Source organism: Pseudoliparis swirei, chromosome 3 (assembly GCF_029220125.1).
Source record: "Pseudoliparis swirei isolate HS2019 ecotype Mariana Trench chromosome 3, NWPU_hadal_v1, whole genome shotgun sequence".
In the NCBI taxonomy this organism is placed as follows: Eukaryota; Metazoa; Chordata; class Actinopteri; order Perciformes; family Liparidae; genus Pseudoliparis; species Pseudoliparis swirei.
The window spans coordinates 15,789,707-15,811,547 of record NC_079390.1 but is presented as its reverse complement, the minus strand read 5'-3'; the positions used below and the strand labels follow the sequence as shown (position 1 = coordinate 15,811,547).

The 21,841-nt window shown below is 42.2% G+C and overlaps 2 protein-coding genes across 9 annotated transcripts; both read right to left on the bottom strand.

Moving 5' to 3' along the window:
* Nucleotides 1–4,705: 4,705 nt before the first annotated feature.
* zgc:153990 (uncharacterized protein LOC768125 homolog) lies at nt 4,706–8,084 on the bottom strand. 3 transcript variants are annotated; one of them, XM_056408299.1, is made up of 5 exons: nt 8,043–8,084; nt 6,849–7,063; nt 6,158–6,574; nt 5,920–5,973; nt 4,706–5,828 (listed from the first exon to the last, which is right to left on the bottom strand). In XM_056408299.1, the coding sequence occupies exons 2-5, from the start codon at nt 6,973–6,975 to the stop codon at nt 5,389–5,391; spliced, it is 1,038 nt and encodes a 345-aa protein (XP_056264274.1). In that variant the 5' UTR covers nt 6,976–7,063; nt 8,043–8,084; the 3' UTR covers nt 4,706–5,388. The 3 variants fall into 3 exon arrangements, with proteins under 3 accessions (XP_056264274.1, XP_056264266.1, XP_056264280.1); XM_056408291.1 differs by lacking the exon at nt 8,043–8,084 and adding an exon at nt 7,821–8,022; XM_056408305.1 differs by lacking the exon at nt 8,043–8,084 and adding an exon at nt 7,821–8,022 and having other exon boundaries at nt 6,849–7,043.
* Nucleotides 8,085–8,607: 523 nt separating this feature from the next.
* On the bottom strand, nt 8,608–16,419 carry capns1a (calpain, small subunit 1 a). Of its 6 annotated transcripts, none has more exons than XM_056411498.1 (11): nt 16,226–16,419; nt 13,583–13,639; nt 13,455–13,491; nt 13,269–13,361; nt 13,013–13,070; nt 12,695–12,759; nt 12,128–12,196; nt 11,649–11,727; nt 10,766–10,882; nt 10,582–10,640; nt 8,608–10,491 (listed from the first exon to the last, which is right to left on the bottom strand). In XM_056411498.1, the coding sequence occupies exons 2-11, from the start codon at nt 13,627–13,629 to the stop codon at nt 10,465–10,467; spliced, it is 651 nt and encodes a 216-aa protein (XP_056267473.1). In that variant the 5' UTR covers nt 13,630–13,639; nt 16,226–16,419; the 3' UTR covers nt 8,608–10,464. The 6 variants fall into 6 exon arrangements, with proteins under 6 accessions (XP_056267473.1, XP_056267468.1, XP_056267469.1 ...); XM_056411493.1 differs by lacking the exon at nt 16,226–16,419 and adding an exon at nt 14,546–14,648; XM_056411494.1 differs by lacking the exon at nt 16,226–16,419 and adding an exon at nt 14,511–14,613.
* Between the last annotated feature and the right edge of the window lie 5,422 nt (nt 16,420–21,841).

Genomic DNA, 21,841 nt, shown 5'->3' with positions numbered 1-21,841 from the left:
TTAGTCAAGCCAAGTGGATATATTCACAGGGAGCAATCAGAATCATAACACTAATGTTAACCAAAGTGTTTCACAGAGAGACTTTAACATTTTTAAATTAATATTATATATATAATATTCTCCATGCCCTGAGATGGACTGGCGGCCTGTCCAGGGTGTCCCCTGCCTTTGCCCAATGTCAGACGGGATCGGCTCCAGCGCCCCCGTGACCCTAATGAGGATAAAAGCGATATTGATAATGGATGGATATTCTCCATATTACAATGCACGTATGAAAACACCTGTCACCAATTAGTTCCCTGAGAAATCCGATCAAAGGTGTAAATAGGATTCAGGCTCACTCTCTATTTTACAGTATAATATTGTAATATGTTAATTTATTCTTCCGTTAAAGTCATTGTGTCTGATACTATTAGAAGTATTGAGAATATACATCTTTATAATGATAGTCCACATTTACATCATGCTTCAAATGAAAAAAGATAACAGTGTTTTACACTCAGCACATCAGCATGGGGAGAGTGCTGTTTATGTGATGCAATAACAACATTTTTAGAAGAGTTGATATAGTTTTGAATAAAATAGTATTTGCAACTACTTTGTGTATACGTCTTTTGTCTGCAGGTTCGACAAAGAGGTTTTAGCAAAAACATGACATTTCCTTCATAGATCCCTTCTATACCATAATGTGCCTTTAATCACTAATAATCAACTCATGCATTACCATTATTCCATAAACGTTAAATCAGGGCCTCCTTCTCTCTCCTGCTGGGCAGTGGCTCTCTAACGTTGTGCATAATGAGATCTATAACGTTGGTATGTTGGCTATTGCAGACAAAGAGTTGGGCTCAGGTGTCTCAATCCTGTTTTGGGCCCATCATTCGTGAACAGCTTGCACGCCCAACACCGTTGGACCACCTTTTGTGATTTCCTGCCTATTTAGAGTTAAATAAACATCTTAAAATTCAAACATTAAAACAAATATTTAGATTTTTAATGTTACAGCATGTCCAATGTAGTGGACCTCAGTACAATTTTCGTGTGAAAAGACAGAAAAATATAGACGATAAACTAACAAATTATGGCTGTAGAGTGATATGAAACTATTAATACATTCAACTTGATTATTAAACTAACTAATTCATAATCTGGATTGTTTTACTTGTAGGTTAAAGTATCGAAGATACTTTTTTCTTAAAACTGAACATCTTATGTCCAACATAGAACAGATATGCTTATTTTAATTTGGATTACCTAAACTAATCCTTTGTTCATTATTCTTTACTGTTCTTCATTTATTATTTTGAATGTTTTATTTTTAGCTGTGATATTCCTGGAAATGTAAAGGAATATCATTTATTAACACATGCAGAAAATAACTATTTCAGCATAGGAATATTTTCACATATCCAAGTTTCTTGCAACTTTGTTGATTTTCTGATAGTAAACAGTAAATATATTTGGGTTTCAAAATGTCGGGCAATTTTCAAGTAATCTATGTCATTCAATTCATAGATTTTGTCCTGGTGTCCACTGTCATTTACATTCATAAAAGGACTATTACATTCATAAAAAAATAACTGAAATGCTTTCAGAGCTAAATATATCATTCTTGACATGTTAATAAACAAGAAAATCTACGAATATCATAGTAAGGAAGACAATAATTAAGCAATATTTGACTTAATTTTTGTTAGCGAGTGATCCGAATTATTCTGATATGGTTACAGCTGGTAACGCCATCCGACCGGTCACGGATCCCACTGTTAGCACCGTTAGTAGAGTATAATGTGTTATCATTATTGTTATAAAGCATTATGACATTTGTCTTAGTTCTTAATATGTGTTGCAGTGCTATAAGCAGGTTATACAATTTTATAAGCAGATGTTTATAATGCACGGTGGTGTAGTGGCTAGCACTGTCGCCTCACAGCAAGAGGGCCGTGGGTTCAATTCCCGGTCGAGGCGGTCCTTCTGTCCTTCTGTGTGGAGTTTGCATGTTCTCCCCGTGGCAGCGTGGGTTCCCTCCGGGTTCTCCGGCTTCCTCCCACAGTCCAAAGACATGCAGCAGGTTAATTGATGTCTAAATTGCCCATAGGTGTGAATGTGAGAGTGAATGGTTGTATGTCTCTATGTGTGCCCTGAGATGGACTGGTTCCTCTGCTGTCCTCTGCCTTCGCCCTATGTCAGCTGGGATGGGCTCAAGCGCCCCCGCGACCCTAATGAGGATGAAGCGGTATTGATAATGGATTGATGTTTATAATGCATTACAGACATGGGCGTTACCAAAATCTGCGTTGAAAAACATTCTATATGAAAGTCTTCTCATACAATCTGATTATTGCCTCAACGTGGATCAGACCAATCTGTCTGTAAGTCAGTGATCACGTGGTAACTCCACCCCGAGTCAACAGATACGAGGAGGTAAATGAAACACAACTGTTTGGCTCAGCAGCAGATGTATTAATTACCCTTTTGTCGCGGCACAAAAGGAGGCATGACAATTATTCTGTCCGGGCCGAGCGATGGAGCGGCCTTTCCTCCAATCCTTCTTACCTTTTGCTCTCGCAGACTCGGCCCTCCACTGGCAGATGGCAGATGAAAGAGGGAGCTGGGAGGAACGAGTCAATGACAACAGGTGGGGGTGGGGGGGTGAAGAAAAGCAAAAGGGCACCGGGGTCAACTGGGGCAATAGAAAGGGGGAGGAAACTTACATATAGACTAGCAGAGGGACAGATCGATGGGTAGATTTCCTTTCCCCCCCTTTACATTGTGCCTCTCTAAGTCCTCTTATGGCCAGATGTCCACCAAGCTCTGTAGAAATGTGAAAACATGTCTGCAGGATGATACAGGAGAACAGAATAATACAGAAGAAAGATAAAGAATGGAGCAACATATAATGGCTCTACTGGCATTTTGGGACAATATTTCATCCAATCAAACTCTCTCTTGTTTATATGTGATGCCACTGGTTTAAATTCACTATATATTTCCACTATGCCTATTGCTGATGCAGCATGAGATTCACCAATATGAACATGAATTGTGGAAAAGTACAGAGAAATGCAGCCATATGCAGGAATTCAATATTTGAATTTAATCAGGTACAGGGTTAGTGTAAATATTCACTTTCTAAGTAAAATAGAGCATATTTTATTCTAAAGAAAGGAGACGGGGCAGAATACAGTTGTATGGGACTGAAAGTGAATAATGCCCTTTCAGAGAGGCTTACGTCTCAGGTTTAAGGGCTCCGTAAAGAACTGAAGGTAAAAGACCGGAGCACAATGTGAATACAGCTGCCTATTCAGGGCCCCCTCCATCCCCCCACTCCAAGCCAGACACTAATGCTGCCCCCTGCCTTCCAGCTATATGGAAGGGAAGCCCCCAGCGGACTGTTGAACCCCTGCTGCATCCCGCCCTCCTCTCTCCCTGATGCGGCACGCAGGGCCGGCCCCCTGGCAGCTGTTTAGCCAACGGAGAGCAGAAGGGGCTGCAGCAGGGGAACAATGCAATGTGACTTAACTCTCCCTCTTTATGCGTGCGTGTGTGTGTGTGTGTTTCATGAGTAATTAAAAATAGAACTGTGCAAATCAGGCGACCCCCCCATCGTAAAATCTAATCCTATAACATCCTTTCAGATGCATCTTTATAGTAAAAAGTGGAAACGTTCAAATGTTCATCTTTAACTTCAGCTTGGCCTGAACACACTTTATCAATGGAAAGAAAAGTATTTTTATTATTCACATTATACATTCTAAGCGTGCATTAGGCAGAGCCGCAGCAAAATCCTGATTTTAAAAGTGTTCGTTTTTTCAGTTTTTGCCATTTGTGTGGCATTTCTGCAACGTCTCCTAGTGATCCGAAGATGCTCTCATTGTGAGGCTCACACTTTAGGACGCACACATTTGCAGCTGAGCTCCATTTTAAAGCCGTACAGTTGGAGAAATGCATTTGATAGCATAGCATTCGACAATATCGCTCTACGTTAATGAGACTGTTACATTGCTGTGGAGAATACCCAATCGCCCGGGGAGTGTGTCAGGCAATAAAGCTACCAACATAAACGGAGCAAGAAACTCCCCATCTGGGACGGTAATAATGGTTCTGGTTTTGACTCTGCACGGGTATAAAGCGGTGCTCCTATATGAGTGGAGCGCTTGGACTATCTGGACTTCAACAAGTAGATTGAAATCCAATCAGCATGCTAAAGACTCGTCTTGAAGACCTCTATCATGTTATCTCTGCTCTTGATCCATCCTCCATGTTGGGTCATGTAGTCTGCCACAGGGGGTCTGAGGCGGCAGCTCGGAGCACATGTTCCAGCATGATGAATGCAGGACTCGTGCAACTGACTCGTTGAACTTGAAAAACTACTTGAACTGTATCTAGCCGTGTGCACTGTACATTGTTGAGCCAACTGTCGGCTTCACCTTGTGTTTCAGCAGCAGGCGGGCCTCCAGACTGTGCTGCAGAGCCCCCTACTGACATGTCTATGAAGCTCGACTGGCCGGACATCTGTGGCTGTTGGACCTTTGTCTCCATCTGACCAGTCAAGATGTGTCTCAGAACCAGAGATTCATACTTTACACTTCCTAAAAGACTGTGCTCAAAGGAGAAGGCTACAGTGGAGCGTGGTCTTTGTTCATAATGTAAATACCACAACTAACTTTAAGATAGCACCACACAGCTAGTCAAAAGACGTCTGTTCCGTTTAAATACATGAGGGATTTATTTCATATTTAAACAAAATTATGAAAACATCATATTCAAGTGTTCATTTTTGCATTGTACAAAAAGAATGTTTTCAGACAATCACAACTTTTTTGTTACAGGTATTATCAAAAAATATCTAACACACCTTGTTTAGCACTCTTTAGACGTATAGACCATATAATGGCCAGGTGCAGAAATCCAGTCACCATTACAGTACTTGTGATAATCTTTCAGAGACTGATGAAACTAAAACTTATACCAGCACACAAACAGATTTGTCCAGGCCTTTTCTACATCAAGGATTCATTCTTTGCATGTCAACATTAAAAGAATCTAAAAGGCTGTAAATGTGGTGTGTGCGTAGCAAACAAAGAAAAAGAAAAAGCTTTACAGCGCAAGTGGTAGGAGACTCACTTTCAGTAGCAAAAACAACCCAAAACCTGCACATGTTTTTCGACGTGGCCAACATCGGTGATCTTCTCAATCCATTTCCCTGTAACCTCACAGACAGTAAATCCATGGATGCAATGTTTCTACCAATACAGTTTTAAAATAGAACAACAGTAAATCTGTTCGGCACTATCAAACAGTACAGCAACCAGCGGTGGAGTCCGACCCGAAGGCCGTGTCTGCAGTCATCGGTACAACTCGGCGTCTCCGTCTGGCGCTTTGTCGCTATAACGCCGGCCGCCCGTTCAGTTTGTCGTGTATGAGCGCGACGGCTCCGCCCGTGAACTCTCTGAGAACCTGCACCGTCTCCCGCTGGAGCTGCAGCGACTCGCGCACAAACTCCTGCTGGGTCTCCGCCAGCTGCTGCACCGACTCGGACAGAAGCTCCAGGGAGCGCGAGATTGTCTCCAACAAGATGTTGGTGGTGTGCTGTTCTTGAAGACTCAGCGATGCACTGTGCAGAATGCTGTCCCTCGTGCTCTGCAAGGGCTGACCCGGCGCTGGAAGCACGGCCAGCGGTGCGGACGACGGAGCGGACGACGTCTGTCCTTGTTTCTGGATGCCGTTGTTTCCTTGGTGATCCTCTGTTGGTTTTGGAGTCCGAGTGGAAGGAGGCGCCTCATCTCTTTGGTCATCGTCCGAATCTCCAAATTCAGGTTCGGCATCTTGATCAAAGAAGAAGAGAAAAAAAGCTTGTCAGTGTTTTCTTATTTCGTAAACATGTTGCGAAAATTCTTCTTATTCTTGACAACTTACCGTCCGTTGCAGGCACCTCATACTGCACATCAAAGGCAGATTGTGAAGTGTACCCTGCAACATTCAAAGCATTTAAAATGTGTTTTCTAAATAGATGGCAAAATGTGAGCCAATAGTGCCACAAAATACTCTGAGAGAAGTGGGACATTGATTTGTTCATTATTATCTGGTATGTGCTCTGGAGAAATTTGATCTTCACTGATGGTCAGACTGGGGTTAGGATGTTTTGGGCACTCACGTGTGTTGTAGGAGGTTTCTGGGGGCACAGACACATCCAACGTGCCATTCGGAGAACTCTGCATTCCCATCATATCCTCCTCATCCATTTCTTCTTCCTCATCTGGTACATCGTCATCGTCTTCCAGCGGGCCAAAGTCAGCCGAGCTCTGGTTTTCCTGGTTCATCTCCAGGATCTTCAGTACTATTTTCTCAGTCTTATTAAGGTCTCGGGAGAGACGAGAGTTGAGGCCCCTGTTGGGCACCGAACCCGACCGCATGGCTGCCACTTTCCGCTTAGTGTCACATTTGAGATCTGACCATTTCTTGATGACCTCGATGACCTCACGTTGGCACTCCCCGATCTCATTGACACGTGCGGTGATCTCTGCCCACGTGCGCTTCTTCGCGTCTGTTTGCACACCACGATTGAATTTGCCTTTTGTGTGTGTGTGGGGGAGAACGAGAGAGAGCGAGAGAGAAAATGTTAAGCACATTCTTTCAAATGCCTTTTGTCAGTGATCAGGCCACATTCAACATTTTATAATATTCAGTTATTTGAATGCCTATTATACCTGTGCATCCCCAAACCAGTATATTTCCTGTGCTTAGCTTTATTTATCTCATATGTTTTGATTACCCAGCTATAGCACAATCACCAAACCCTGAAGTGCAATCATCTAAACTGATTAAGCACATACAAAAACACATACCCACAACAACCATCCGATGCTTCCTCACTTCATCCAACAGGATGTGGACTTCACTGAAAGAGAAGCGAGCTTTTCTTTTCTTGAAGCGGGTAATACTGTCTTGGTTGTAGTACACTGGCGAAGACATCCTCCTCCCCTCGGTTTCAGTGTGTCTCCAGCTACTTTGTAGTCTCTACAGAGCTTCAGCTTCTCCAGCTTTGTCAGGCGGTGTTGTGCTAGTAACAAAGTCAAAAGAGCACGGGGGCGTTAATGGTGAATCTACTCACGTGTGTCATTTCTGCATCAATTCATGAACTCGATCTCGCAAATCACATTTGAGACTGATATTAAAGGCTCCACACAAAAGGTTGTCTTGACGAAGGATGAGGAGTAACGTGAGTATTAACGCAGCGATAGTACTCGTCCAGGCTCAACAACTGGCCAATGACCGTGCGGTGCGGGTATAACGTGAGCCCTGTTGGATGAATATGATAGCTGAATAAATAATGAATTAATATTATCAACATTTGAACTGTAACTTAGTTACATGCACAGGTCCAGCTGTTTTCATACCATGAATCAGGGGAATGGAGCAGGTTGAGCGTGATAATAAATGTCAGTGCTAGCCGTGAGAGTGAGTGGACAATGGACGATGCTACAGTCGCTCTACGCACGCGACAGCCTGGCTAGCTAGTTAGCTCCATGTACAGCCCACTCGTCGTTACGCATTAACGACACTTCGAAGCCCACACTAAAGTAGAGTATACAGCTCTGTAATGTCCCTACTATGGTGGAACATGCATTATGTTACGAGCATTGGTCTAATGCTACACAACAGCACAACTAGGTTAGCGGTAGCTCTGTTTGCAGCAAGACAACGTGAGCTAACGCTACGTTAGTCAGAAGCGGCTAATGAAGCACTTGGTTCACGTAACCTCACCTCACGAGGAATACTATAACAGCAATACATTGTTAATGAGATGGTGAACATACCCCCAAGTCAAAGAAGTTGGGATTTGGTCCAGAAACGTAATGATAAAACTTCCTTATCGACAAGATAGCTATTGTCAAGCTAACCAGTGCGAAGCTAACGCTACACAAAAGATGTCCGGTTAACGTTCGTAAGCGAGCGTTGGCTAGCGGAGTGAGAGCAGCTGGCTGAATGATTATTAACGGAGATAACGACATTAGTTTCCCTATAGTACAGGTCCTTACGTATTGCTTTCCATGTGTAATATTAAACCATGACAATTCATCTCGTGATTTCGCTAATTACGTGGTTTCGTTTTAATTTATTACACTTTCCCCGTTGTGACAAGGTGCTTTTATTTTGAAGGCGTATTATCTGGTATCGTCGACTAACTTGACTCGACTCAACAACCAGCGCGCGCACACACACAACCCGGGGGAAATGTGTATAGCTCAGTAACACCAATATACGTGATAGTAACATGAAATATAATTTACTATCTAGGAATTTAACTAATTTTAGGATTCGGTTACATACATAGACATTTAGGTTGGACGGATAGATAGCTTTAAAGCACCATACCCACCTTTTATACAGCATACTGATCTGTATTAATTTACAAAATATTGGCTACAACTCCCTATTTGAGCAAAGAAAAATATATTGGGCTGGGTTCTATTTAAATTGTCAGCCATTGCCAATCTGAAGCAGATCCCAGTTCAGCCAAAAGGAGATTCCATTAGTCATTGACCAATGACTCGAAGTAGCCTGGACAACTGTTTGTAGAGCATCATGAATAAGACCAACACATTTAACATACCCTTTTTATTCCAAATATGGCACAGTAACAGTTTAATGGCTACGTGGTTAAGAACACTTCATTATGCCACATCTAATATTGGCTGCATGCATGAGTGGCATACACACGTTATATATTATAAATGTACACATTGTGCTGGCGTTATCCGGTGCAGGCATTTTCAACAAATACAGTGAGAAGTAAAGTGGTTGGTGAGCTGAAACAGAGGGTGTTATGGCCACATTGCATTACCAGCATTGAAATGGCAACAAAGCAATGCCTCTTAGGATGTAATGTTGATCATTATAAGGAGAAAGCACTGGCATTCCTCACCGCTATGCATATACAGTGCAACAGATACAAATCATTAAACCATGGTCTGCTTGGAATAGGCTGCGGTGCGAGTGTCCCATAATTTACACATCTACTGTAGTTTTCTTGAAGCTTTAAGTAAGTAATACAAAAAATGGAAAAAGGCAAGCTGTCCCACAATGTTGTTTCAGTGAACCAAAATCTCCATTCAGGGAGGCTCGGGGCTGGTTTCACAAAGATAATGAACAGAACTGTGCTCTGACAAATAGAACGCAGCACTAAAGAAAGGTCTGGATCTACGGCATTACCAAAAACTACTAGCTGGTTTGTATTTCTTTAAACCAATCACAATAGTCTTGGGCGGTGCTCAGCAAAGGACAACGACCAGTTTGGATTGTATAGACAGCAGAAGAGGTGGAGTGTCCAGTCAGACTAAACAAATAGTGAAACTTTAGCTTCATGTGTAACTTTACAAAGCGCAAAGTTTCTGCAAAGACATGTTTCACCATTCATGTGACTCTTATTTCCCTAATTCTACCCACATTTAAACCTCTTCTCTGGGCCGCACAGGTGTGTACGCATTGACTGACACTCCTGTCAGGGTGGGGCAACTTGCACCCTTGTGATTCTCATGAGTGAATGGATTTGGATGAACTAGAGTAATTCCCCAAAATAAAAAACATGCAGCATGCCGAGCCTTTAAACGGCAAGGACCGATCTGCAGTTTGAGTACATTAATGCTCTCTTCTCTTCACTACCTCACAGGTTGTTCACATTAGTCACCGCTTGGGTTGAGCTTCTCTGAGACTTCACTTAAACTCTGTGCTAATGTGAACACTAAAGGTGCAACGGAAAAAAAATAACAGCAGATGCGGAGATGTCAATCAATCATCTGTACACACCAACATAGTTCTGAGACGGCTATAATTAGGCCAAAAGCAATGGCAACAACTCTACGGGCGGCCATCCAAACGACAAACAGAAACTATGTTAACCAAGCTACAGCTTTGCATTGTTTACTTCTATTCATTCCAGCAGAAAGATAAAAAATATTGTCCAACGTCCACATTTTGCCGTTAAAACTGTCTCGGAGCAAAAGCTATGATTTGCCTGCCTTCACAGAAACGTCTTGACATACAATCTTTGTGAGACCAGCTGCATACAAACGTGGAGCTTACTGCTTTTTCACTGCGTAAAAAACAACTAGATATTGGCCTGCCTCCTCTCAGGGAAGATCAAAAGAAAATGCCAAACGAGCAGCCCAAAATGACACCAGTACAGCACTCTGTCTTCTTTATGCACCTTATGGGGATTGTGAGTGCAAGTTTGTGCTTCTCTGGGTGGCCAATACAGTCATTTCTGTCTCACAAGTACAATGGAACGACAAATAATCTCACTAAACCCGCGTTGCATTAAATTGAAAAAAAAAGAATCCTATACACACACCCACACACACACAGGATTTGCTGAATAACAGGGAGTTAGTAGGGATGGTTGAGAAAATATGTTGTGCTAACAAAAAAAGTGGTTCCAAGCAGGTGGGACGTCATCTGGACTCAAGAGTACATGGTCAGCTGAAGCCACTGAAAAGATACAAGAGCAGAGAGGATGACTTTAAAACTCTGAATTCCAGTCAAACCCACTGAGATGTCCAAGAGCTGAGATGTGCTTACCTCCTGAACGTTGACTTTGATGGTCCCATTGTTATCCTTATCCAGGGTTTTGAAGGCACCTGAATCAGAACAGATGTTATCATCAAACAAGCCCTCCCCCTTCTGCAGAAAGGACAGCTGGAAAGTCGGACACTTCAAATATAACTTTCTACGACTTTTTTCAGCTCTGGTCTTTCAAACTTACGGCACATAGCATCCAGCCTCACAAGGCAGCCAATGTAGTTGTCAAAATCCATATTGCCGCTTTCGTCACTGTATCTGCGGATTATCATGTTGAACAGCTCGTCATTGAGGGGGAAGCCTGTGGAAGAGATCAGCAGATAATGAACACATTTTCAAATCATTAACTGCAGCAGAGTTCAGAAACAGTTGACCCAAGTAACTCGCAAAATATTCCTTTTTTAAATTTAGAATAATGGTTAATTGATCTTATTTCTATGTGGGCTTCTGTCTTATGAAACTACAAAAAAAAAGCCTTCCTTTCTGTTTAAACATGCAGCCACATTGACGTGTAAGTCCTGACTGCACCGATGACTATTGCTTTACCTGTGGTGGCTCTTACAGGTTTTTGAATAAACTAAAACACTTTTTCTGAAACTAGGGCCACCTTTGTTGAAGCTCTGCACACAAACCAAAAATACAAAAGTCTTACATATCTTGGTTCAAATTATATCAACTCATCCAAAAATATTATTGTTGCATCATAATTTTACACAAAACACAATATAAAACGCGTAACATTTAAATTTCTAGCGTGCTGTAAATATAGACTTTGAACAGAAATGCAATGTTTCAATAGTCATACACATCATAGTATCAGATAATGACTAACTAATGATGATATGAACATATAACAGTATTGTAAAAGGAATACAATATATTGTATTTACAGTCCTAACTCCAAGTGAGTTATTATTGAGGTTGGTATTTCAATGGCAGTGTTTAGAAAACAAATAAGCTTTTAGTTTTCAATGATGAGTCTAACGTAGATAACTGTGTGAAGATACTTTGAGCAGATGTGCAACATTTAAACAATAGAAGAAATAAAAAGAAAATTAAGAACTCACCAGCGGCTCTGAACGCGCTGGGCAACTCATCTGCACCAATGACACCGGAACCATCCAAGTCATAGGCTTTGTACACTCCCTGAACAATAACAAGTATTTAAAGCATTTAAGCCAAGACAACTTGAAAAGTAAAGAGGGAAAAAAAATCCATATTTATTCTAACAACCTGTCAATATGGGTGTGCCAACCATATGATAAAATACGTTAGATATTTCCTTTAAAAATGCATGATTGCATTCTTTATTTATTTTAGAATAAAATAATAATAAGGGAATGTGTGGTAGGCTTAATTCAAGAAGCACCAACACTATGTGTCAAATCAAAGATAAAACAGGTTATTACTTTGATTAATGAGACAGAAAATGAGTAAACACAGAATACAGATGTATGTGTATATAAAACATGGCAGTTAATCAAATAGCAAGTGTCACACTGTACATTCAGAAAACAGACGGATAAAAAGGACCTGCTGTACTCACCTGCCATTTTTTTATATTGTTCCAGAGCTGTTTGAATTCATGAAAGCCAAGTCTTCCAGTGCTGTCACTCTGTAACAGCGTTCAGGAGAACAACATTGTTTTCATCTTTGGCTCCATCTTAAAAAAACAGTTGCATTACCTGAGGACACGCTGTATTTGCCAAAGGTGTGACTTCTTTATTCCATTGGTAAAGAATTCACAGTAGGGAATGAGTGTCAACTGTTTCCCCCCCGCAATTTGGTCAGAGCTCCTTTGAGAGTTTCTCCATAATTGTTGTGATCGTGGCCCCTTACTTTTAACCCCCACTGTCCAGTGCTGCGGGAACCAGTTGTGGAAATCATTTTGGATGTCCAAGTTGTGGCAGTAATAGTCCAGTGTTTCAAACGAGCTGAGGGTGTGACGGAGTACGGTGAGCAAACACATCTCTTTTATGGTTGTGTGTGTGTGTATATGTGTGTGTATATGTGTGTGTGTTCGCGCGCATTCATATTTTTTACTGCGCCGACATGGTTGGCTTAATACCGCCGCCGCCTAGCTTACACAACACTATAATGATAGAAAGGATACATCCATGACTGCCACCATGCTCCTACAAGACTCAATGCTGAAGCCATCTGTCTTCAGGTCTCCATCTGAAATGCAAGAAACCATGTTGTACGCCTCTTTTCAAAAAACATCAAAATGGAGACAAATACTACAAAGGACTGAATCACAACAGTGTGGTAGACCATACAGAACTATAAGAAAAACTTGCAGGGATGGGTAAGAAACACGGCCTTTGAACACAGGTGATATGTTTTGTAAAATTCATTTTTGTGGCGTATATTTAGTACGCCTCCCGGGTGTGTAAAATCCTTTAGACTCTAAACATGGCACACATCTTACGCTTTGAAATGATTCGGTTGAGGATGTCCATCAGTTCTTTTGGGCTCACTTCCATGTCCTATAGGACAAATATTTTACAATGTGAACAAAGTCAGCAGAAACCAGTACAGGTTCTCAACTGTATGGTGGAACAAAATGTTTTTGAACAGTTAAAACACCCTTTAGACTTTGAATTTCTAGTATAAATGAAATTGATATAGACATACACATTGTGCGATTAATGCAGAAACCAACTACAGGTAGTTTTAGCACTCACCTCTCCGGCGAGCTGCTGGAAGACCCTGCGGAACTGTTGCTCCTCGTCGTTCTCATGCTGCTCGGCATATACCATTGGCATGCGTGGTGGAGGCTGCGGGATAGAGTCACAGCAAACATTACAATCCAGAGTTTGCAGGACACCGGTGGTCAGACGGAGCTGGTAATGTCACTTAAAGTCACTCACAGGGTCAGAAGGAAAAAACTGGTTTGGGTCGATGTTGCTGCAAAGAGAGGATTCAAATTGACGAGAGAGGTTAAGTGACAAATCACACTTCCTTATGGCTTTGACAGGTAAGACGTTGCAATTCTCACCTGACAGCATCGATGACGCCACTGAGTAATTTCTTGGCAAAAAACATCTTCCTTCAACTGCGAATGCAAAATGCAACAAGAATTTAGGGGAAATTATCGGATTATTGACTTGATCAACATAGAATCATAGTTTTATACATGTATCTACATGCCATTGTCAGAATTAAACAATATTAGACATGAATGGCAGCAGTGATAACTTTAAAAAATCGTAGTCACTATAGGAATTAACTAGAGCTAGGCTGAATTACCACGTGCTGCGATTTCTCTTGCGCCGTGGAGAGATCTGCATCTCAGAAATCCCAAGGCAACAACAACCAATCCAAATACTATTAATAAGAATCAGAAAGCAGTAGTAAATGGTTCACACACAAAAAACACATGACTGGACTGGTTGAGTGTGTTTCCTGTTATGGAAATATAATCCAACGCCACACCCACATTGCGAAATACAGCACCACAATAAAAAGTGATCCTGATCCTGATCAATCCGACGTTTTTCAATGTCTTCTTTGAACTTTAAAACGCACATTAGTAGATAACTAGCGTTAGATGTGCCACTTCCGCGTCAACGTGATGTTATTGCTCAGACTGGCAGAGTTAACGTTTTCTTTTGCGTTATACCGTAACACAGCGCTCGTATAACATCACCATGTGAGGTTATCTTCAGTGATTTGCCCAATCCATTACAGCCGCCGTAAACCCCTGAAGCACCGTCGACGCCGCGAAGCCTCGTTTCTCCACCGGGTGGATTTAATGGAATGTACTGACGGCAGCTCGTAAACATGCGACGCGAGCTAGCTAACTTATGTTTGAGCAAAGCTAAAGTCAAGATAACTATCTGTCATGTTCAGCAAACCGTGTAACCATCGTTTTTATCAAATATCTAATCCTATATTGTTCTATTTTAAAGGTAAACGACACATACGTCACTGACAACTTGACGTTGGTATTCAGCGTTACCGTGAGGCGACAGCGCTCTGTCGAGTCGAGCAGGATCAGTTGGAGACTTGCTGTAAACTCAGTTGGCAGCTTGGTCCGTCAACACGCCCCAACTGGCGCGACAGAGAGCAACAGCGATGCGAGATGGTGGCCCGCAGTCGCTTCCGCCTTTGCTTCTGGTTACAGGACCGAGAACGATTGTTTCGATATGATGCGATACACTTCAGTGAGATTAGTCGGGCCGTGGCAGACTTGCTGCGTGCATTACATGAACTTCTTGTAGTCAACACATATTGAATATTACATATTCTAGGGCTGTGCTCTGGAGCAGAGCCGACCACCAACAGAAATAGTTGGTGGTTGGTGGTTCATCTGAATGCGCAATACAGAGGGACATAACTGCGATTTTTGGTAATAAGTAGTCTATAATTGCATGTATTTATAATAGTTTTATAGCACACACCGACATGTGTCTGTAGTTAGATCAGTAGGCTGTAAAAACAAGGACAATTGTCATCATGCAATCACTGACTCAGGTGACACTGACTCTTTAACACCACAACTTCTACTGCTGCCATTAGAGATCATAATGTTACTGTTTTTGATGCACAATTCTTTATAATGTAGCTTACATATCATCTATCTTGACATGTAAACATGCACATACAGTAGGCTACACATCATCCAGACCATGTCCATTCAGTATTTATTTCTTTAAGTTATTTTGTATATTTCTGTACAGAATAGCTCTGTCCGTTCTTTTCCTTGAGCTGTCCATTTGTCGTCCCTGTTATTCAATGTTATGTCTGTGTAAACATGAGAGCAATACAAACAAATGGAGTCCACATACTTGGCCAAGAAAGAGTATTCTGATTCTCATTAGTATGAATAGTGTGCGTTACTTGCCTGGTTTACATATTTTAGTTACCTTGGTTCAAGTAATTTTACATTATATTTAATGTAATTTAGCTGACTTGAAACGCCAACCCCCTGATTGAAAGAAGGACCTGCTAACCACTGACCCACAGTCGCCCCTCATTTATTAAATTATGTTCTTAAACTTGTATCGTAGTCTAGATAAGTCACATCATAATGTTTATTGTTTGTTTGAGGTCCTAAGTAATGACCAGGCCTATTGTAATCTTTATGACCTTCAGAAAGGTCAGAATGAGACCGACGGATGATAATCAACGATCGTTCAATGGACGAGCAGGAGCATGGTGATGGGAAGTGCATTATCGTAGCAAATCCATTGCAAATAAATGGAATTGAATTGGTCATTTTGTGTACTATTGTTATGCACCCCAGCACTTATTAATATACACATTGTTATATAATACTTTCAAATGCAAAACAACTTAATTGTCTCCATGAGGGCCGCCACGTTCAGGAGCGGTGGGAATTACTAGTGTTTCCCCTCCCATGAGAACAGGGTGGGGGTCCGCCCCACTGACATGTTCTCTCGAGCGCCAGGTTACAACAGGTTGTTTTATTAACTAAACGGTCGTCTGTTATTGATCGTATCGACACAGCGGCATGTCATTTCTGTCTCTACGGGGTGGCGTTCACACTTCTCCTGGCTCTCGGTATCGCGGCGGATCTCCGCCCCCATGCGCACAGACAGGTGCGCACAGACAGGTGAGCGCGCTCCAACCAGCCGGCAGAGAGGTCCAATATGTCGCGGGAACAGCAAACCGATACCTCTGCGTTCCCACGGTGGTGAAGACACGTCGTCTCGGAGTCGCTCTCTGCTCCGGGTTCAAGAGACCAGGTGGGGCGCGAGGGGAATGCAGATTCTTTGATTTCAAGACCTTGTTTGAGAACTTCACGTATTACAAACTACACGGACATAAAACTAAGTCATTCATAAATAAAGAGCGAAATGCCTGTCGCCTACTTTCGTGTAAACGTGTCGTTACGGCGTTAACCAGTTACGCTGCGCATGCGCGACAGACGAGATTCTTGGCGACTTGCCAGGTGTTACCTCAGCGTTCCAGCTGTTGCCCTTCAAAACAAGAGTTCAACATTGAGCTGTATTGAGAGTGGCCGTATCAAGCCTGCGACCCCGTTTTAAAAAGAGGTGTAGTGGAAAGCCCATTTTATCACGCATAGAGTAAAACGGGATGACTCGCACATATCTGCACTGGTTTTGTTTGTCAAAGGTTGCGCGTTATTGTTATATTGAAAAGATATGCAGTGTAACTAACGCTCAGTAAAACTCTTTCTGCCCAAATATTTAATCTTATTTTGTTTAATTTTTCACAGGTTGCACTTTATTGATATTATCTTGAAAAGGTATTCAGTGCAAAACAGGTTGATTGCTGCCACAATCAGCTAAATGTGAAGTGTGTTGAACGGTAACATGTCATTAACAGTGAAAAACCTGTAGATGTGACAAACTATTGCTTTTCTGAAAAGATCTAGTAAAAGATGAGGGCAAAATTAATTAATTTTTAAGTGTAATGATAACAGACCACTTTGCATTACTTATAACTCCTGTTTAAAATGTTCATTAAGCAACGTTATGTAACTCATAGAAATGTAAGGTATTCTATATACAGCGTTTTCATTGTTATCTGACTGAATGAAAGGCAGACTTGGTTATATTATATGTGGTTACATTGTCATTTAAAAAATAAAAGTAATTGTGACAGTAAAAATAAATTGTTTTATAACAGTGTATTTTCATGTAACTTTTGTGGTTTAAAAAATGTCTAAAGGAACTATTGGCCCCCGGGCATCTTTACTTTATCACAATTGGCCCTCGTTGCAATAAGTTTGGACACCCCTGATGTAAGGGCTAGGTAATACCAGCAGGTGGAGTCAGAGAGGATTTGACAAAGCTGTATTACAGCACACATATTACCAGTGGTCCCCAAACTACGGCCCGCGGGCCGGATCCGGCCCGCCTCCCCATTTGGACCGGCCCCCTGAACAATACCAGAGACGCGTTCCGATTTATTATTTTTTTCACCTGGCCCGCTGCCGTTGAGATTGCAGTGATTGAGACGCGGAGAAAATGTGGAGTGGTGCTCTTCGCAATAGAACATCTTTGATGGGACGTATCGCGTCTCGGCCAATCAGCGTTCAGATGTCCACAGCGTTTGGGAAATTAGGTTCGCTTGAATGTCATGGTGTGTTCACACCGGACGCGTCGAGAATTTTACGCAGCAGTCTCGACGCGCGTCGAAAAAAAAGTGTGTTCAGACCAGACGCGTCGCGACCGCAGAGTACTTCCACTTTTTAGTGGACTGAGCTGCACTCCCACTGCGCTTCTCGCTGCTCTCTCTCTTCTCTCTTTGATACGTGTCTCTGACTTTTCCACCTACGGCGGCAGATCTCCTCTGTCATGAAACACATATGCCGGTGTTACACCCCTACTGGTTTTCAAACCTACTGGTTTCCCTACGCGTGCGTGCGTTGTGTTCTCTTAACATCTGCAGCGGGGCTCTGTCTCGCTCACCAGATTCGTCACACATTCACAAACATATTGCTGGAGATCTTCAAGCCACCGTTCATATCCATTTCGGCGATTACGATTGTATAAGTGAGCAGAGCATCACAGCCACGGATGAAGAAATACATTTTCGAAAAATAAAAATAAAAAGATCGCCCGACCTGGTTTCGATCTCTTTCACGCAAAAGGAGACTGCACTCAAAGACGCGGAGTCTGTGCGCTGCGCCACCAGATATTAGTTTCAAGTCAAGTAATTTATATATTGATCCATTAAGTCACATTTCTTATGTTTTCATGGGAACAGTTTGGTCGAAGGGATCTGGAACAACTGGTCATCTTGAGCGGATATTTACACTTTGAAACATGTTGAGCGATGCTTGTTCGCAACGCAACAACCACACAATACCGCACACAGGTGAGCACATTCTCACTATTAAATCATCAAAACAATTGCCCCCGGCCCTAAATAAGTGAATTTATTTGGCAGAAGAGTGTTCGGACCCTTTGACAATGGAGTGTCTTGCTCCTTGTCTTGAAGAAAGCGTCTCAGTGCTGCTCGTTCTTAATCGTACAGTTACATCTCCTTTAAGCCCTCGTGGCCGGCACTATCATGGTCGCCGTGACAGCGCAGACACTTCCTCCTGTTCTCTCACCCAACTGATAAGTCTCACTTCTACCATCCTGCACTCAGAAACAGGACTCATAAATACGACGGCAGCGTGTCCACTAACAACAAATCATGTTCAATTTCAAAACACCTTTCTGGCTCTCCAAAACCTCACAAGACGAAGAATTTGTGAGCATTTCTCAGGACAGCGGCGACAGTGATCAGGATTATGATTCAATGTTGCCCTCCTGACCTCAACCCTGCCGTTTTCCTGCAATTCAATGTTCTTCACCTGCTGTCATATAATCTGCCAAACCCTGCAGGCTTAAACTGCTGTTTACTACGACTGTGCTTCAAGATATCTGGAGTGTAACCTGATATTTAAGATGTGATCAAATATGGTGTTCCAGAGCAGAAACTGTGATATCTGTCCTTCAGATCCCACTCCAGCTAAAATTACTCCATCCATGAAATAGAGGTATCCATGGTTACATCAGGAGCCATGTTAAAGGGTGCCTCAGTCAGTGCATCTATATTCTCCAGCAGTCTCCACCTTTTTTCCCCTCGTTCTTCACATGAAAGAAAACCACGGTGCCACCTCAAGGTTTCTGACAGCTTTAATGGTTTGATTTTGCAAATGAGATTTGCAGGGGAATAATTTCGATAACATTGATGAAGGGAGACTGGCGATTAAAAAATCTCTGAATTATGAATGCAAACCATATTACATCTGCAGTTACCTGCTTGACGCCGAGGGAGTGAAACGCAGGAGCCGGTGTGGTTCAGTGCTACGGAGGCTGCAGGTTGAAATATTGTATAGGAGCATCCCCCGGTGCAACATATTTCCAGTCTTCAGAACAACTTGTTACCTTGACAACGCAATTTTATCATTCAAGCCCATTGCTGCCCTCTCTCACAGCCGGAATCAAATGTGTCCTTAAATGTATACTGCTGCAGGGTTTTACATCTCAATTCTAGGTGGAAAGGAGACATCGGATGGTTTGAGATGTGCAGAATATTTTACATTAAGATTGCATTGCACAGAGGACAGTGTGGGAGGATTTGGTTCATGCTGCAATGGAAAGGGAGGTGCTTTTGGTTTGAAAAAGCAAATTGGACAGTGGGATTCAAGCAGATATGGTTTAGAAGACTGATAATACACAATTTTTTCATGGAAACACTAAACTACGCAGCAGATATTTTAAGCCCTCTAAATATTTATTCTAACTTTTCGGGCATCAGAGACACAGAGGAGTTCATGAATTACAATTGGCGGCATGTAGTTCCCCAAACAGCAGTGAACTCAGGGTGGTTATATAGCCAAAGGCCTGTATTTGTGTCAAGGTAGTTAATCATTCTGAGGATTGTCCCTTTCACTGAAATCCTCAACTAACCAGGAAGGACAGAATGTAATCATTTTTCTTTTTTTTGTACTTCATGATTTAGCCAAAAGAATAGAGAATTCAGAATTCTGCAGCGTGAAAAAGGACAAAGGGAGCATTTAAAACGACGAGCGGGCCGTAGTTTGAACACCTGAGCTTCATAGTGCCTAGACTGCAGCTCGCGGTCCCAGAGGAAATACTGTGGGCACTCATTATAGCTATGGCCCTATGCGTGTGTGTGTGTGCATGTGTGCGTGTGTGTGTGTGTGATATTGCCTTGCTCACTTGTGTGACTGAGCTCAGCAGATTAGGGATGTATTCGCTGGAAGATGAATGAGGTCAAACTGCGTAGGAGGAACGTCGTGCGCTGGGGTGATAATGGACGTCGTGGCTTTAAAGTCACGGCGGCCTCACAAGTTGCGAAACTTTGACCTGTACTCACGAGCTGTGCTCAGAGCTCATACAGAGATCTTCTTCAATGATATTAACTAGAGTAAATGGTTGAGGCGTGCTTTTCATGAGGTTGTGCAGTGCACCAATTATCCTGTGTCAACCTGGTTCTGGCAGTGTATTCATGATCAACCCAGCCATGGCTTATGTTGATGTATTGTACCATTATTGGATCACATTGAATATCAGATAGTCATATTGTCCACCCCTGACATAGCAGAGAGAAATCTCAAATGAAATCTAATTCACACCACTTCGGTCCATTCTGAAATATCTCAAAAGACTTCTGAGTGATTGGATTCATGAGTTACTGGATTAATCCTGAGGGACATAATGCATCTTCCCATCAGGAAGAATCGTGATACCTTTTGATGTTTCATCTGGTGACTCATTGGGGAAACAAATTGAAATGGTCCCATACTCTAGTTTGAAACCAACTTGGAATATTTAGCTATAAATGATATAGTCCAAAACTCAGTATAATCAGTATGTCAGCCCTTAAATTTTTTTCTCTCGATATTCCATAACCCGCAGCTTGTGGGAGACTCCGGGAACGAACAACGAGTGCATGAACAGAGTGGGATCGTGTCAGCTGGCTGGGAGACGAGCAGGTAGACCGCCCATTACATTCGGGCCGAATGAAATGAAGCTTATTACAGTCCTGTGACGGCCACTGTAGCAGAGGCTTTGATTGCTGTTTCGATGGTATGACAATTTCAACAAATATGACCAAAACAAGTTTTTGAAGAAGATAACCAACCCCTTACATTGACTAAATAAAACAAATGCTTGTCTTTGTGAGTGGAATAGGAGTAGAAACCACAGGGCGGCGGACATGTTTTTGTGTTCCGTTGTCTGGTACACCGACTTGAAGTAAGTTGTGGTCTCACTCCTGGTGGCGTTACGTGTAAAACAGCAGCATCAACGTATGTGTGTGTGTGTGTAGTCACGCCATAACGGATTTATGTTAAATTCTTCATCTGTCAAATCGATTTCCCTCCTGTTAAAATATGAGTGCCCCCCCATATAAATATATATATTTAAAAAAAAATATATATATATATACCGTTCAAAAGTTTTAAAACACTCCCTCGTGGTAAGGGTGAGGGGGTAAATGATCTCCGTGGCAAACAGAGTTTATGAAGGAAATACACCCACGGTCACGTCACCACCCCTGAGATAAAGGAGGACTACTGTTCTAGCGAGGACGTTTGTTTTGTCCTCTTATTTGGACTCTTCTTCAAGAGATGAAGACATCTGACCAAAAAGACAGAAAAAAACCTGTTGACTTGGAGACAAAGGACCCGTGCTGACTCACTTCCTGGTTTTTAAGGACTCATTCCTCCAGCACTCCATTACCACGGCAACAGTTCATCGTCCGCTCTGCTCCAATTTTATTTTTCTGAAACAAACCCAACTAT

Bases quoted from the DNA above. Each gene is read 5' to 3' on its own strand.
- capns1a (XM_056411498.1), bottom strand. From the start codon at position 13,629: ATGTTTTTTGCCAAGAAATTACTCAGTGGCGTCATCGATGCTGTCAG. The intron at 13,071-13,268 runs GTGAGTGCTAAA...TTTGTCCTATAG, and splicing joins TCCAGCAGCTCGCCGGAGAG to GACATGGAAGTGAGCCCAAA. The intron at 12,197-12,694 runs GTATCCTTTCTA...ACGCTGTTACAG, and splicing joins GCATGGTGGCAGTCATGGAT to AGTGACAGCACTGGAAGACT.
- zgc:153990 (XM_056408299.1), bottom strand. From the start codon at position 6,975: ATGTCTTCGCCAGTGTACTACAACCAAGACAGTATTACCCGCTTCAAG. The intron at 6,575-6,848 runs GTATGTGTTTTT...CACACACAAAAG, and splicing joins GCATCGGATGGTTGTTGTGG to GCAAATTCAATCGTGGTGTG. The intron at 5,829-5,919 runs GTAAGTTGTCAA...TCTTTGATCAAG, and splicing joins TGAGGTGCCTGCAACGGACG to ATGCCGAACCTGAATTTGGA.